Source organism: Dendropsophus ebraccatus, chromosome 15 (genome assembly GCF_027789765.1).
Source record: "Dendropsophus ebraccatus isolate aDenEbr1 chromosome 15, aDenEbr1.pat, whole genome shotgun sequence".
In the NCBI taxonomy this organism is placed as follows: domain Eukaryota; kingdom Metazoa; phylum Chordata; class Amphibia; order Anura; family Hylidae; genus Dendropsophus; species Dendropsophus ebraccatus.
The window spans coordinates 11,096,744-11,114,033 of NC_091468.1; the positions used below are offsets into that span (position 1 = coordinate 11,096,744).

General features: G+C 41.6%; 1 protein-coding gene across 1 annotated transcript in view; it reads left to right on the forward strand.

Moving 5' to 3' along the window:
- The window catches only part of USH2A (usherin), a 504,580-nt gene that overhangs the window by 115,935 nt on the left and 371,355 nt on the right, over window positions 1–17,290 (forward strand). Inside the window, exons 17-19 of the mRNA XM_069955428.1 lie at window positions 3,443–3,697; window positions 4,517–4,689; window positions 8,467–8,611. Of these exons, the coding sequence (XP_069811529.1) occupies window positions 3,443–3,697; window positions 4,517–4,689; window positions 8,467–8,611 (573 nt within the window). The remainder of the gene's footprint in view (window positions 1–3,442; window positions 3,698–4,516; window positions 4,690–8,466; window positions 8,612–17,290) is intronic.

Here is a 17,290-nt window from a genome sequence, read left to right on the forward strand (position 1 = left end):
AAGCAGCACAAGTCTGGATAAGGTATTGCGCTCACCATAGCTGCAGCAAACAGAATGGGAAAAAACAGGAGGGATTAAAACCATGTGCACTCAGGTGTCTCCTGCTAATTGCGGTCATGTGGGTCTCACCAGGAGGAGTGCAATACACGGAGAAGAGAGAGAAACAAAATGCGGTTCAGGGAAGAAACAGAGTGCTGCACCTCACACCTATGGCTGATACTAGTGCCGCTTGGCTAAATAAAAAACACATCAGAATTTTGTGTATGAATTGATCAAGCCATACTGCCCCATGTACCTCGTGCCGGTATCTGATACACATGGGTCCCTACACTAAGTCCACACCGTGCCAGTCAGTGGCCACCAGTGGCACGGTGTGGACTTAGTGTAGGGACCCATGTGTATCAGATACCGGCACGAGGTACATGGGGCAGTATGGCTTGATCAATTCATACACAAAATTCTGATGTGTTTTTTATTTAGCCAAGCGGCACTAGTATCAGCCATAGGTGTGAGGTGCAGCACTCTGTTTCTTCCCTGAACCGCACTGTGTGTATTATCCCTGTACTGTGACATCACTGTGTGTATTATCCCCCTGTACTGTGACATCACTGTGTGTATTATCCCTGTACTGTGACATCACTGTGTGTATTATCCCTGTACTGTGACATCACTGTGTATTATCCCTGTACTGTGACATCACTGTGTGTATTATCCCTGTACTGTGACATCACTGTGTATTATCTCTGTACTGTGACATCACTGTGTGTATTATCCATGTACTGTGACATCACTGTGTGTATTATCTCTGTACTGTGACATCACTGTGTATTATCCCTGTACTGTGACATCACTGTGTATTATCCCTGTACTGTGACATCACTGTGTGTATTATCCCTGTACTGTGACATCACTGTGTGTATTATCCCCCCTGTACTGTGACATCACTGTGTGTATTATCCCTGTACTGTGACATCACTGTGTGTATTATCCCCGTACTGTGACATCACTGTGTGTATTATCCCTGTACTGTGACATCACTGTGTGTAGTATCCCTGTACGGTGACAGTGTATACACTCCGGCCAGGATCCCTTCAGCCTGCAGCACTACGTAGGTTCCGTGGAAATCAAGGCAGTCGAAACAACGCCTATAATTTCCACGGAACTTACGTTGTGTGAACATAGTAAGCACACACAATCATATATATTACATGTACCCCATTTTTCCCCAATAATGTCTGGTGGGACAATCCATATACAGTGGTGCCTTGGATTACGAGCATAATTCGTTCGGGGACCGTGCTTGTAATCCAAATCACTCTTAAACCAAAGCAATTTTTTCCAAAAGAAATCATTGATATGCAGACATTTGGTTCCACATCCCAAATATAATGATTTTTTATTCTGAATAACGTGTAAAACAAATAAAACAAACATTAAGAAAGCTGGATATGTGATATTATAAGTTACTGTACAGTATAGCAATCAGCATGTGGTGTATAATGTATAGTAACTGTATAACCCTGATAACACTGCAGCTGGATATGTGATATATAAGTTACTGTACAGTATAGCAGCATGTGGTATATAATGTATAGTAACTGCATAAGAGTGAAAAAACTGCTGCAGTTTGTAGATACAGGATGGAACTGCAGATCCCCATAATGCAGGAGTGTGGTAAAACAGACTAGAATAGAGAAGCAGGGCTGCTGTCAGAGGTCGGTGTGGTCACATGACAGCAATGGGGAAAGGGAGGTGTGTTCAGCATGGACCAATCAGGAAGTGAGAATCACAGAGCTGTGCAGGAGGAAAGAGACAGAAACTTTTCTATACAGCATTGTGTATAGCTGAGTGTAAGTGCAGGCACATTATAGCAGCAGTGTGTATAGCTGAGAGTGAGTGCAGGCACATTATAGCAGCAGTGTATATAGCTGGGTGTGAGTGCAGACACACTATAGCAGCAGTGTGTGTAGCTGAGTGTAAGTGCAGGCACATTATAGCAGCAATGTGAATAGCTTAGTATGAATGCAGAGACATAATAGCAGCAGTGTGTATAGCTGAGTTTAAGTTCAGGACGATTATAGCAGGGATGGAGAGGATGGAAAACACAAGGGCGGACAGAGACTGCAGGAAGGAATGAGCAGGGTATAGGGTGAGCACAGTATAGCAGCACTCCCTGTCCGGGGAGAGAGGGGTTACAGCTATGGCGAGATTACCTCCACAGTCCTGTCCCCTGATGTAAGCCCCAGCCTGAAGTGGATCTGCTATGATTTGGAAGGTGAGGGAGACTTCCTGGGTCAGAGTGCAGGGCTGTAGACCCCGCTATGCAGACCATGTCCCTTTTGTTGAAAAAAAAACAAATGCGAAACCAGCCAAATGACCTTGTCAGATAAGAGAGAGAAGTATATATGGCCGTGTCACTTGTTATAATGCACCGAGGGCTCCCCACCCCCATCGCTCCTAATTTACCATTGTTACTTTTAACCATAATTAATTGAGAAGACCCAAATTAGGCTCTTTTTCCAGATAAATGAGGCCATGGTGATTTCCTTTGGCTCCCTCAAAGATTTCGTGGCCAGGGGCCGCAAAGGGACGTTACTCTTCGCCTTTGCTTATGTGCTATTTCTTCTGATACCAGAAAGCTTTATAATGATATTTCTTTTCTTTTCGCCTCGTTGTCAAGGACAATTATTTTTAGTGACGATCAATGCTAATTGGGATTGTTTTAGGACAGATAATCTACACTTCCAAAATAGTTACTGATGACACAGGAAAATAATATCACATCATGCATTTCCCTTCCTAATAAGTTTCTTATGTAAAATCAGGACGACACGTTTTCCATGAGCCATATTGTGTACACAGCTTGTTACTCCGCTTGTCACATGTGACACCGATGTAAATAACAATAATAATATTAAACCATTAATATGTATAATTTAGCTCACTTGGTATATTCAGTATTGTCATTTGGGGGAAGGGGGGCTTTCTTGTCTCCATCTATAAACAGCAGCAATGGAGAGTGCCGCATGTTCAGATAACTATGATCACCCCAGAGGTCAAGAGATCCACATTGTGCACACAGAAAGATAAATGATAGATATATTTAAGATAATAGATAGATAGATAGATAGATAGATAGATAGATAGATAGATAGATAGATAATGGATAGATAGATAATAGATAGATAGATAGATAGATAGATAGATAGATAGATAGGAGATAGATAGATAGATAGATAGATAGATAGATAGATAGGAGATAGATAGATAATAGATAGATAGATAGATAGATAGATAGAAAGAATATAGCCACTCACTCTTGCTAGGTGAGATGTGCAAAGCCATTTTCTACAATCCCACCTTCAGCAGGTTATACATGATCTCCTCCTGATGGTTTCCCTTCAGGCTCCACCTGCTAAAGTTGACTCTTTTCCTTCTCCAGGAGTCATTATAAGGCATGAGCTATATATGAGAGATGTACAGCAAACAATGGAAAGGCGAGTCTTCCATGCAAGTGGATGGCTGAACCCCCAACCAGTGATGGAATCTGAGAACGAAAATGCATTAATGCCACCAGTAACCCACGCTGTCATCACCAACCTGGAGCCCAATACCGAGTATGAGTTCTGTGTCGTGACCACCAACATGGCTGGTAGTGTGGCTTCTGAATGGGTGGTAGTAAAAACAGCAGAATCAGGTGGGAGTCTATCTATCTATCTATCTATCTATCTATCTATCTATCTATCTATCTATCTATCTATCTCCTATCTATCTCCTATCTATCTATCTATCTATCTATCTCCTATCTATCTATCTATCTATCTATCTCCTATCTATCTATCTCCTATCTATCTATCTATCTCCTATCTATCTATCTATCTATCTCCTATCTATCTATCTATCTATCTATCTATCTATCTATCTCCTATCTATCTATCTATCTATCTATCTATCTATCTATCTCCTATCTATCTATCTATCTATCTATCTATCTATCTCCTATCTATCTATCTATCTATTATCTATCTATCTATCTATCTATCTATCTATCTATCTCCTATCTTTCTATCTATCTATCTATCTATCATCTATCTATCTCCTATCTATCTATCTATCTATCTATCTATCTATATATCTCCTATCTATCTATCTATCTATCTATCTATCTATCTATCTATCTATCTATCTATCTATCTCTTGTTATAAATGTTATAATTATAAATGATTTGTGTAGGTTTTTAGCTATTCATATAAGCAAACATCCTGCTAATTGTGTAGTTGGAAATTATTTATGAATTATGTAGAATTATAAGAACTGAATCCTTACTGCTAGATTCCCTCAGAGATTCCATCTGATCACTAATGATCTCAGCAGTAGAATACCTTCAGGCCTATTGTTGGGTAGTAGAGAAACCAACTAACAAAAATAACAGACAACCCTCTTTAAAGTTTCCTGTGCAGCACCATATATTGTATTCCCCCATAATCACCTGTTACACTAATGCTCCATTCCCAGAACCAGTATACATGCCGCCTCCAGCCGTCCTTCCACGTACAGCAAATTCCCTAAATGTGTCTTGGGAGAAGCCGAGCAACAATGTAGCAAGAGGAGAAATTACCGGATATACAGTCAACTTGGTGTCACCGGATCCAGTGGAGCCATCAGATACCAGAGGAGCTTCTTCTCAGGTGCGGCCATTCACACTTTACCAGTGGTCGACAATGGGGACTGGCCAGGATTAATTCTCGATTAATTTTAAAGGTGCAATAGGGAAAGTGTGACAAAATTTGGGGCATCCCGTCTGATAACTTCAGTCCTTTAAAGGAGAAGTCTGGTGTCTGGCATTTTTTTTCATAATAGGGGAGGAGGTGGCTGAACATAACAACATCGGCTCCAGTGTAGGGGTCTGCTGCCCCCCCGCTTTGGTTTCCTGCCCCAGGTCGCTTCTGATCTGGGACACGGGTCGTGACGTGTCAGCCCCACTCATCGTTGGCCACTGACTGGCTGAGTGGGGCTGACACATTAAAAACCCAGGTCACCGCTCAGAACAAGAAGTGGCGGGGGGTGAGGGGTGGAGGGAACCAGAGCGGAGGACAGGGGACCACTGAACTGGAGCTATTTTGAAAAAAATTAACAATGGCGGACTTCCCCTTTAACACCCTTGATGCCACAGACAATAGAGGTCACGGCATCAGGGTGATTGGATGGGGTTGCAGCTCCCCTGTGTCCTTCAATACACCATGGCTGTCTTGTTTGTGCTTCTATTGCCTTTATTGTAGTAGGTGTAGAAGCATATACATATATATTATCGTTCAAAAGTTTGGGGTCACCCAAACTATTTTGTGTTTTCCATGAAAAGTCACTGTTCTTCACCACCATACGTTGTGAAATGAATAGAAAATAGAGACAAGACATTGACAAGGTTAGAAATAATGATTTGTATGTGAAATAACATTGTTTTTACATCACACTTTGCTTTCGTCAGAGAATCCTCCTTTTGCAGCAATTCCAGCATTGCCCACCTTTGGCATTCTAGCTGTTAATCTGTTGGGGTAAGCTGGAGAAATTGCCCCCCACGCTTCTAGAAGCAGCTCCCACAAGTTGGATTGGTTGGATGGGCACTTCTGGCGTACCATACGGTCCAGCTGCTCCCACAACAGCTCAATGGGGTTCAGATCTGGTGACTGCGCTGGCCACTCCATTACCTATGATAGAATACCAGCTGCTGCTTCTGCTGGAAATAGTTCTTGCACAATTTGGAGGTGTTTAGGGTCATTGTCCTGTTGTAGGATGAAATTGGCTCCAACCAAGCGCTGCCCACTGGGTATGGCATGGCGGTGCAGAGTGATGGCCTTCCTTATTCAGAATCCCTTTTACCCTGTACAAATCTCCCACCTTACCAGCACCAACCCCAGACCATCACATGACCTCCACCATGCTTAACAGATGGCGTCAGGCATTCTTCCAGCATCTTTTCATTTCTTCTGCGTCTCACAAACCTTCTTCTTTGTGATCCAAACACCTCAAACTTGGATTCATCGTCCACAACACTTTTTTCCAGTCTTCCTCTGCCCAATGTCTGTGTTCTTTTGCCCATCTTAATCTTTTTCTTTTATTGGCCAGTCTCAGATATGGCTTTTTCTTTGCCACTCTGCCCTGAAGACCAAAATCCCGCAGCCGCCTCTTCACTTTAGATGGTGACACTGGTGTTTTGCGGGTACTATTTAATGAAGATGCCAGTTGGGGACCTATGAGGCGTCTGTTTCTCAAACTAGAGACTCTAATGTGCTTATCTTCATGCTTAGTTGTGCAACGCGGCCTCCCACTTCTTTTTCTACTCTGGTTAGAGCCTGTTTGTGCTGTCCTCTGAAGGGAGTAGTACACACCGTTGTAGGAAATCTTCAATTTCTTAGCAATTTCTCGCATGGAATAGCCTTCATTTCTAAGAACAAGTATAGACTGTCGAGTTTCAGATGAAAGTTCTCTTTTTCTGGCCATTTTGAGTGTTTAATTGACCCCACAAATGTGATGCTCCAGAATCTCAATCTGCTCAAAGGAAGGTCAGTTTTGTAGCTTCTGTAACGAGCTAGACTGTTTTCAGATGTGTGAACATGATTGCACAAGGGTTTTCTAATCATCAATTAGCCTTCTGAGCCAATGAGCAAACACATTGTACCATTAGAACACTGGAGTGATAGTTGCTGGAAATGGGCCTCTATACACCTATGTAGATATTGCACCAAAAACCAGACATTTGCAGCTAGAATAGTCATTTACCACATAGCAATGTATAGAGTGTATTTGTTTAAAGTTAGGACTAGTTTAAAGTTATCTTCATTGAAAAGTACAGTGCTTTTCCTTCAAAAATAAGGGCATTTCAATGTGACCCCAAACTTTTGAACGGTAGTGTATATATATATATTTTTTTTTTAACAGCCCACATTTACTTTTCCCATCCTGACAATTTATGATGTCATTTTTGCACATTTGCCAAAATTTGAGCCAAACTTCTGACACTCTACAAGAAGAAACCTGAACAAATTGCCATTTTAACCCTTTACAAAGGGTATGAACGTTGGTTTTTCCCAAAGCCTAGAGATTTATTAATAAAACTATCACAAAAAGAATTTTTCCCCCTCAAATTTCATTGGTCAGAAAAAAAAAATTATATATATATATATATATATATATATATATATATATATATAAAATTGTATTTTTCTCTGTTCATGATTTGTTTAAAGGGAAACTCCGGATAAGAAAAACTTGTTTTCTATTAAAAGTACATTAAAAGTTATATAGATGTGTCTATACAATGTATTACTTTACCCGTACGGTTCTGTCACACTGGTAGCTGATAGAAATCCAGGGAGTGAAAAAAAATGGCCTATGTGCCAATTCACATTGTCTCCTGCTCCTTCTGCTATCCCCCCCTAAGAGACAAATCTTCCATGCCTCTGTCTCACATTGTGTGTGTTTGCTGAGCACAGGCTGATGATGCAGATAGGGGGCAGGGTGTGATGTCACAGGAGGTGGGGCTGGATAACCCAATCCCCTGACTGATTCACCATCTCAGACCAGCCAGAAGCAGGTGCAGCACAAATTTTTCTGATTGTAATGGGTGGGGGCTGTGATGGTCACATGAGGGAAAGCATTGCATTCTGGGAAATGCTAAACCAGGAAAGACAGAAACACAATACAGAGCAAAAAAAACAAAAACAAATGGACTTTTGGTACTTTCAAAACTGGAATAGACAGGTAAGTAATGCGTTATGCTTCGGCAGAAGTAAAAAAAATTTTTAACCTCTACCCGGATTTCCCCTTTAAACTTGATTGGAGTGCAGTGGGTGACTTTTTATTCCAGAGACACATGCCAAATGAGTTAAACTGGTTAAAAAAAATCACTTAAATAGTAAATCTAGACCAAAGCCACATATATTTTAGTTTTTACAATTTTACATGAAGTGGTGTATTATTTCCAGTCTGGAGAGCAGGAGAGGTTTTCTATGGGGATTTGCTGCTGCTCTGGACATTCCTGACATGGACAGAGGTGGCAGCAGAGAGCACTGTGTCAGACTGGAAAGAATTCACCACTTTCTGCAGAACATACAGCAACTGATAAGTTCTGGAAGACTGGAGATTTTTTAATAGAAATAATTTACAAAAATATTTTTTTCTCCAGAGGGGTTACTTAAAGGGGTATTTAAAGGCTAGTGTTATCCATCTGTACAGAGTAGTGGCTCCTCACCAGTAAGGTGGGCTGTTTGATAGGTGGTTTACTAGACTGTTACTCTCCATATATTACTATATGTTTACTGCTCCTTTGTCCGTGGATTGGTTATTATTATACTATTGATACTAATTTATTTTATTATACTGTTACTATGAGAAAATGTAATCGCGCTGTCACGTCTGGCATGTCATTTAGTCAGCGATCTTCTTCTGCTGGATTTCCCTCCCTCCAGGTGCTGTACGTAGCGGAGAGTCATGAAGTATATTATGAAGTGACAGGACTAGAGGCCTACCATGATTACGCCGTCACTGTCACCCTCTGCAATAAGATTGGTTGTGTGACAAGTAAACCTGCGCTCGGGAAGACTCTAGCTTCAGGTAAGAGGTTTTTATAAACTCTCCTTCAACCGTATACAGGAACACGCGGCCAGCGGTGAGGAACATGTGATCTCATTGAGACGAATGCTCGGTAAACGTAAAGTATATAATACAATAGTATAGGGAACCTGGCACCTACATTTTTTTTCATCCATTTTTACAAAAACGGATGAAAAAACGGATTGAAAAAGACAATGCATTAGTGTAAAAAAAACACACTAATAAAAACATCTTTTTTTTTTTTTTTTAAACATACACAAAATGTGGTAACCTATGTTTTTTTGCATGTTGAGAAAAAAATATGCGTTTTTTAACCGTTTTATTTTTATAATGGAGGTCAGTGGAAAAAATGGATGCACACAAATACATTCGTTTTTGCATTATTTTTTATTTTTTAAAACAGATGAAAAAATTGTAGTGTAAACTCATTGCTGTAAAGCGTATGTAATATACATATAGATGTAGCAGAGCTGGACATGTCATTAACCTTCAATGATTGTCTGTATCGTTTATGATATAATATTATATAAAGAGATCAGCGAACTCTTCAAGAGTTCCGGCCGGCCGGACTTCCAGATCTTTTTGAAAAGTTTGTTTCGACCAAATTTCGGATTTCTTCGGATTTCATAGTTTAAAGCATCTATATGATACGGGGGTAGTGTATTTGGTTGAATTTAGGGCTCTACATGTCAGTAACATCATTATCTTTTTAATATTTCAAAGTCAATTTTTTTTTTAGACTTCAATATTCACCATTACAGGGTCTATGCAGGAAACTCACCATTACAGGGTCTATGCAAGAAAATTCACCAGACATGCAAGAGGTATATATTTGTGTCTCAGGAAAACACCTATGTCATATATACTCTTGCAAGGGTCCAACTACAGTACTTGTATATCTGTATAGCACTTTTTTTTAGAGTTTTATTCTACACACATGCACAAGGTATATATTTGTGCCTCAGGAAAACACCTATGTCATACACACTCTCGCAAGGGTCCAACTATAGTACTTGTATATCTGTATAGCACGTTTTTGTTCTGTGCACCTTTTGCTCTCCTATGCCTAATCTATCTACCTATCTTTCGCCCTCTCTATTTTTCTCTATCAATCACTATATGTTTCTCCTCTCCGCTTTCCTAACAATCTTTTTGTCGTTGCTTTTGTACAATATCTTCTCAGTGCAGCAGCAGCATTTTGTCACTGACGAGCTCTGTGCACTGGTAACAGTCTCCTTCCTCTCTCTCTGCAGACTGCGTGGTGCGGTCATGTGACCGCTCCTCTTAAAGCAATACCGACGTCACACAGGGGGTGGGCTACTGCAAGATCCCTGCTGACTGGATGTGTTCCGGCATCATGGGAAAGCGCTTTTCCCGCCCAGAACACTTCCTGCTTTCTAAAATGGCAGCTGCTCGCCACAACTGGGAGATATCGGCTTGGCAGAACTGTGAATTCAGCTCTGGAGTATAATACAGGACGTAACTCAGGATCAGCACAGAATAAGTAATGCAATGTATGTACACAGTGACCCCACCAGCAGAATAGTGAGTACAGCCCTGGAGTATAAAACAGGATGTAACTTAGGATCAGTACAGGATAAGTAATGTATGTCCACAGCAGAATAGTGAGTGCAGCTCTGGAGTATAATAAAGGATGTAACTCAGGATCAGTACAGGATCAGTAATGTAATGTTTGTGTGATATCCCACCATTGGTGTTACTAGTATTTTACACCCCTCGCTAAAATCTGTACTTCAAGTATCTGTGGCAGTGAAGTTTTGCCACAAGATGTCGCTATTGTATATAACTCTACTTATGTTTTGCACAGGGTTTTTGTTTGTTGTGATCTCTACACCAGATCTTCTCTACCTATCTCTAAGCTCCTTTTTCATGTGCTTTCTTCTCCACCACTCACAGGGGACATAACACCTCCTGTAGGAAGTTGTCACATGGGGAGAGGAAGCACACACCCATTTTTAGTCAGTCTTAGTTAGTCTTGGTCTTAGTCAGGTTCCTGGGTAGAGCAGACACACATGGGAGACACTAGTTTTATGCGGTGCTAAACCACTCAAGGGAGAGGACAATTCAGAGAAACCCCAACCTACACTGAGAACATAGGATGGGTCACCCGACACTGGTGGGCAAACAGGTTGTACCCAACAGTTAAGGTAGAAACAGGGGCACAAGTAAAAGTCTACTTCCAAGTCTTCAGTATTCTACTACTTCTTCTTCTAAAGTTTCGGGAGAGCACACTTCTACATTGGGTTGGGACTCTCAGCACACACTCCTCTCCACTACTCTGGACTTGAAGCACAAACTCTTCTCCACTGTTCTGGACTCTTAGTGTAAACTCCTCTCTACTGCTCACACCTCTTCTTATCTAAAGATTCTCTACAGCTCCTGTCTTGTCAAGTCTACAGTCCGCTATCAGTTATTGTACAAAGTAATTCCTCAGTAAAGAAGATCTATTTGTGCTAACGGGACTAAGTGGTTATTGTTTGAGCACCTACACGGCAGATATCACATCCTTGGGTCATCTCCCCTTTCTGTGGGTGGCAGTACCGATAGTCCAGGTGGGTCACAACTCCACTCCGGACCACCGTGATAAGTACCCAAGAGACCCTCTCACAGCCCGGCAGGTCACCGACCACAGGGCAAAGGGTATAGCTCGCCACTCTAAACTAAAAGCAGGTGTGCCACCATACCTGTGAGCCCACCTGGCACTGGCGTCACGACAACCTAACATCTATACTCCGACCAACCACCACAGTAGTGGCGTCACACGTTACCACCTAGCAAGTGACCGGTCATACACACACCACCACAAGGCGGCACACCACCACATATGTACACAGTGACTCCACCAGCAGAATAGTGAGTGCAGCTCTGGGGTATAATACAAGATGTAACTCAGGATCAGTAATGTCATGTATGTACACAGTGACCCCACCAGCAGAATAGTGAGTGCAGCTCTGGAGTATAATACAGGATGTAACTCAGGATCAGTAATGTAATGTATATACACAGTGACCTCACCAGCAGAATAGTGAGTGCAGCTCTGGAGTATAATACATGGTGCTTAGCTGCAATACAAGGCTCTTCCTATGGATACGAATAGGCCTGTAGTGCTCCTTTTCTTCCTTACTACCCCTTTAAATACATCCGTCTCTGTGCAGTGGCCTTGCAGTTTCCATGCCATCTTCTCTCTCCCTTTTTCATGGCAATTAAGAACACAGATGCTAATCGGAGGAAGCGATTTCTCCAGAAGCCGTTACATCTGGCTCCCTGGCAGACTCATCCAGCAGCTGTATTGGTTGACTTGGAGTTGCCTCTGGGTCTTGTGGGGTAATGATGCTGATGGGCTGTCTTGTCTGTCTTACAAACTACAATGTGATGTAGATTTGGATTCCCAACTTGATGCTAAGTAAATTGTGCATTTTTGTCAGCTTCCGCCCAGGATGTCATGTTGATAGTTTTTGCTGCCTGCATACAGTATGTTGGTGAATGTTAGATCCCATTAGGTTACGCGCAGCTGTCTAGCTGTAATCTCAGCAAGGATCTGAGGCTTTTCACATATTACACTTAGCATATTGCACTTATAAAATATAGTCAGCTGCGCTCACTGCCGGACGCACAATGACGACTATTGAAATTGAAATCAGACCATTTTTCTCAATAAAGCGCTCATTATTTATTCATTATAAATGGCGCAAAGAGTAGCAACGTGACGTAACCCAAGCAAAGGAAGGGCCCTAATACACAGGACGATTATCGTGCAAATTATCGTTATATTGTTCGAATGTAATTGATAATCCTTTCGTGTAAGTGCAGGCAACGATCAAAAGGCCAAGAAGAAATCGCTCATCGTTTGTTTGGCGCTGACGCAGAAATCATTTTTAATCGTTCGCTGTAATTCCGCATTTGTTCACTAATCGTTCAGTGTAATTCCACATAGTTCCTTCATTTGCCGAGATCGGATGGAGTAACCAATCGTAGTAATCACTAGAGATGAGCGAGTAGTAAAATATTCGACTTCGATAGTCACCAAGATTCGACTATTCGAACGAATATTCGATCCCATTATAATCTATAGGGAAAAAAATTGCGGCACTTGGAAATCTAAATTCGACCACTTGGAGGTCACCAAGTCCCCCATGAAACCTCCCTAGACGATGCAAACACCTCCGAAATGACACTGGGACATTAGGGGGAGCATGCCTGGGTGCACCCAACACCCCAAAATCGCAGTATAATGTCACTCTCCGCAGTTGCGAAGGAAACATATTTGCGGACGCTTTGCGAACGTTTACGGCAATGTTCACACATTTCTTTCGTATTTCTTGCACAGCGTTACATACATGATTCCAATGTGCGTCTGCAGTGCGTCATGTTATTCGCGCGTATCACGCGTCATGCTGTACGAACGTTATTGGAACAGTATGTATGACGTGCCTTTTACTGGGCTACTGGAACAATATGTATCACGTGCCTTTTATTGGGCTACTGGAACAGTATATATCAGGTGCCCTTAGTGGGCTACTAGAACAGTATGTATAACGTGCCCATAGTGGGCTACTGGGCCAGTATATATCAGGTGCCCTTAGTGGGCTAGACCAGGGACACTATAAGTCACTTGTACACACAGGGTACTGGAATGAATACACCTGCTGCTGCTGTTATATCATCTATGTCTTAGCACTGAGAAGCTTTGGATTCAGAGATGACTTTTTCGCTGTATTTAAGCCCTGAAAAGGACTTTTGGGTTCTGTAGTAATCCGGCCTAACCAAAACGCTACTAAAACCTATCTCTCCCTGCTCCAAGATCTTTCCCTGACTAGGTTGAAAGCGCATCTACGGTCGAGAGGCGGGAGCCAAGTATTTAGGATTTGAGGTCATGTGGTCCAGCCATCCAATGATGGTAGACGCTGTTTCGCGCTGTGTGCGTACTCCCAGGGTCCCTCACGGCCTCCCTGCATGGAGATTGGATTAAAAAAAGTGCCAACTGCGAGGGGAGGGCTTTAAAATGTTTCCCGCTTATTCGCCACACTACTCGATTGAATTCGAATCTTTCGACTACCGCAATATTCGATCGAATACCTACTCGATCAAATCGTATTGGCTCATCTCTAGTAATCACTATGTATCAGTATCTGATTACATATTTTATTAGAATTTATTTTATTAGAATTTATTTATTAGAATCACTTTTTATAGGTTATCACAATAGTAATTCCTACAATGGGGCCCGGGAACAACCACATTATGTCATCATGTCATTGTGGACTTTTCTCCATCCCATAGGAGATCTCTAGCACTACACTCCATAAAGGAAAAGTCCGGCCATTTAAAAAATCCGGCAGCCGACAGGGGGAATTGATAATGAGTAAGAACTTACCCCTCCCTGTGCCTGTGGTAAGGGAACGGACCGGCCGTAGGACCCCCACCAGGCTCTGGGATCATCACTGCACACGTTACAACCTGGCTGATGAACTGGCTGCTTGACTAGTGAGTGACTGGGGTGAGGCGCTGCTCCAGTCAGTGATTGGCTGAGCAGCCAGTCCATCAGCCGGTACAGGCATTCTCCCCCGAGTCGCGATGACATCACAATCCGGGGGTGGGGGAGAAATGCCTACCAGTAGTGGTCCCAAGGCCGTTCCCGCTGCTCACTGCGGGCATGGGGAGAGGTAGGTTACTACTCATTATCAATTCCCCCTGCCAGCTGCCAGGTTTTATTAATTTTTATGGACAGAGTTCTACTTTAATGACCAGGCGCCAATTTTCATTTTTGCATTTTCGTTTTTTACTCGTCGCTTTTAAGAGTCATATCACTTTTTATTTTACAACCTAGAGGGCTGGGGTCTTATTTCTTTCGCCACGATTTGTAGTTTTCATTCGTACCATACTTGTGTAGATGCGAAGTTTGGATCACTCATTATTTTTTTCCTGGTACATAATGTAATAAAAAAATCTGCTATTCTGGAGCTTTTTATGCTTTTTATTGTTTACACTGTTCCCGTACGTCACCAATATTGTTACATTTTATTAGATGGGCCAATTATGCGAGCTAAAATATATAACATATGTATTTTTATGTTTTTTTTACTTTTATTGGGGGAGGAGCTATGCCACTTTTTAAATATTTTTTTTAAAAAATTTTTTTTACACTTTTTAAAGGACAACTTTAAAAAGTTACTTAGTTAAAGGGCGGCATCACAAAGAAAACTAGGTCTGTAGTGATGCATTATGTTAAATGAAACATATTTCAAATATACAAGCATTTCTTTAAATGTATTGTTTAGACTTGACTTGAGAGCTAGGTGGGCTAACGTGAGATGGGGGCTCTAACCACGTTGCAGTCTGTGGCAATATACTTTGGCAAATAACCTGTATTAATGGCTATGAAGATCCGCCTGTTGCTGGTCGAGGGCACAGAGTGACACGTCCAGTAGTACAGGCTTCACTTAAGGGAGGGCCAGCTGTTAGGGTTCCCGGTTGAGTCCTGGTGAATTACAGCCATGTAATTCGCCATAGTTGCTCTTTCCCAGACCGCTATCTTGACTGAAGCTCCTGTTGAAGTCAGGGCTTGGAGAAGAGAATAGCCCCTCAGCATAGATAGAATTCAGTCCATTTGAAGTCGCACCCAAAATGTACTAGCCTGACATGGCTAGCATGTAGGAAAATTTGAATAAGAAGCAGGATACCGTAGTGGAACCCGGCATGGGGCCCTGGCCAGCCGGCCAGGACCAGGAAAGTCTCTCATCAGGAACCAACTTTTGTTTTCTGACTAGACTTCTGACTGAAGAATTAAGAACATGGCCCACTCCACCTCTACTAATAGGCTTCCTAGAAGTTTCTGATTGGTGGAAAAGACAAGGGGAGACAAGGAAAGTAACTATTTCAGGATACCTTTGCAGGGATTGAATGACAAGCCAACTAGGGACATACATCATCAACTTTTTTTTTTTTTCCATGCACATTTTCCTTCAGCTGTGTTTTGCAAAAGTAGAAAATACAGAGTGACATCTCGTGGCCAAAATGCAGTACTGCCTTTACCATCCACAGAATACCCAATAGCATGTATACCTTCAGTGCCATCCTACATATACACAGAACCAGCAGTGACACATGGGTTCTGGGACACTGCACACAGATGTAGTCATACCAGGGCTTTAATGTCTAAAAAGGGCCCAAAGACCCCACCATCTAAGAAGTCACCAATATTAGAAATTGCGTTTGGTAAATTGATGGCCCTGTTACAGATTATGGGGCCACATAGCTTTACGTTATATCTCTGATGGCTGCTTTCCTATACCCATAGAGTCGCATTGAGCAGCAGTCTGGATGCACAGCTGCTCCAACCAATTTATTATTGCTTATGCTAAGACCCCCTAAATTACTGATCACTGGGGGTCCCAGCGGTCAGACCCTCACTAATGTAATATTATTTCCGCTAATAAGTATTACTGGCTGTAATACACCTCTGATGGCATTTTAAGTGGTACTTTTTAATCTGATGTTGTTTTGTACACAAATCATCCTAGAGTTTTTCAAATCCTGGACAGAAGCCTATGGAGAAAACACAAAATAAAAATGCATGGCAGCTTTTAATAAAAATTATAGATACAAAAACTCAAAAAATAATATTAACAAAGCTGTTTTTAAAAAGTCTAAAATCTACCCCCAAAGTGCTAATAATAAAAACTACAGATCAATAATTTAAAAAACAGCTCATAAATAAGAAAAATATAGGGTCAAAACATAGTAATGCAAAGTCTTTTTTTTATATATATATATTTTTTATTTAAAACAAAATATATTTTTGTGTGCCTCTTAATAAATCCAGCAAAGCTGATAAGGTGAGGAGTTCGAGATTAGAGCGCTATATAAAACGCCACCCCCTTATGTCAGCGTTACATACATTTAAATCATCATAAGTAGGTGTGGGAGGAGGCCACACCTCCTCCATGCCTTGCTGCCTCCCCCAAATATGCGCCTTTTCCATTGCATACACCAGGGTTGCATTTTGATAAATGTCCCCCAAAGAGTTCTTAGAAAGTGAGGAGAAAAAAAAATAATTGGCCACATCTTTAGGGGGTTAAAGAGGTATTTTTTTTTCTTTCAAATCAACTGGTGCCAGAAAGTTCCAGAGGTTTGAAGTTTACGTCTATTTAAAAAAAAATCTCAAATCCTCCAGTACTTATCAGCTGCTGTATGTCATGCAGGAAGTGGTGTATTCTTTCCAGTCTGGAGAATAAAAATTTGCTCCTCCTCTGGAAAGTTCCTGACCTGGACAGAGGTGGCAGCAGAGAGCACTGTGTCAGACTGGAGAGAATCCACCACTTCCTGCAGGACATAAAGCAGCTAATAAGTACTGGAAGACTGGAGATTTTTAAATAGAAGTAAATTACGAATCTCTGTCACTTCCGAGTACCAGTTGATTTGAAAGAATTATTATTTTTTTTTTTTGTGAACTACCCCTTTATGCAGTGCATAAATCTGACTCACGTGTCTCACAAATCACTTGAGCTAGTAGTGATCTGATCGATTTGCCTTCTCTTCTGCACTCGATTACATCGCCTGGTCCAGACGCATGCCCACATTGTGTCCAATAAAAGTCTGAGAGTCAGGGACGCCTCCGACAGAGCATACTCTATCTTTTTAGTGTGTGATTTTTGTATG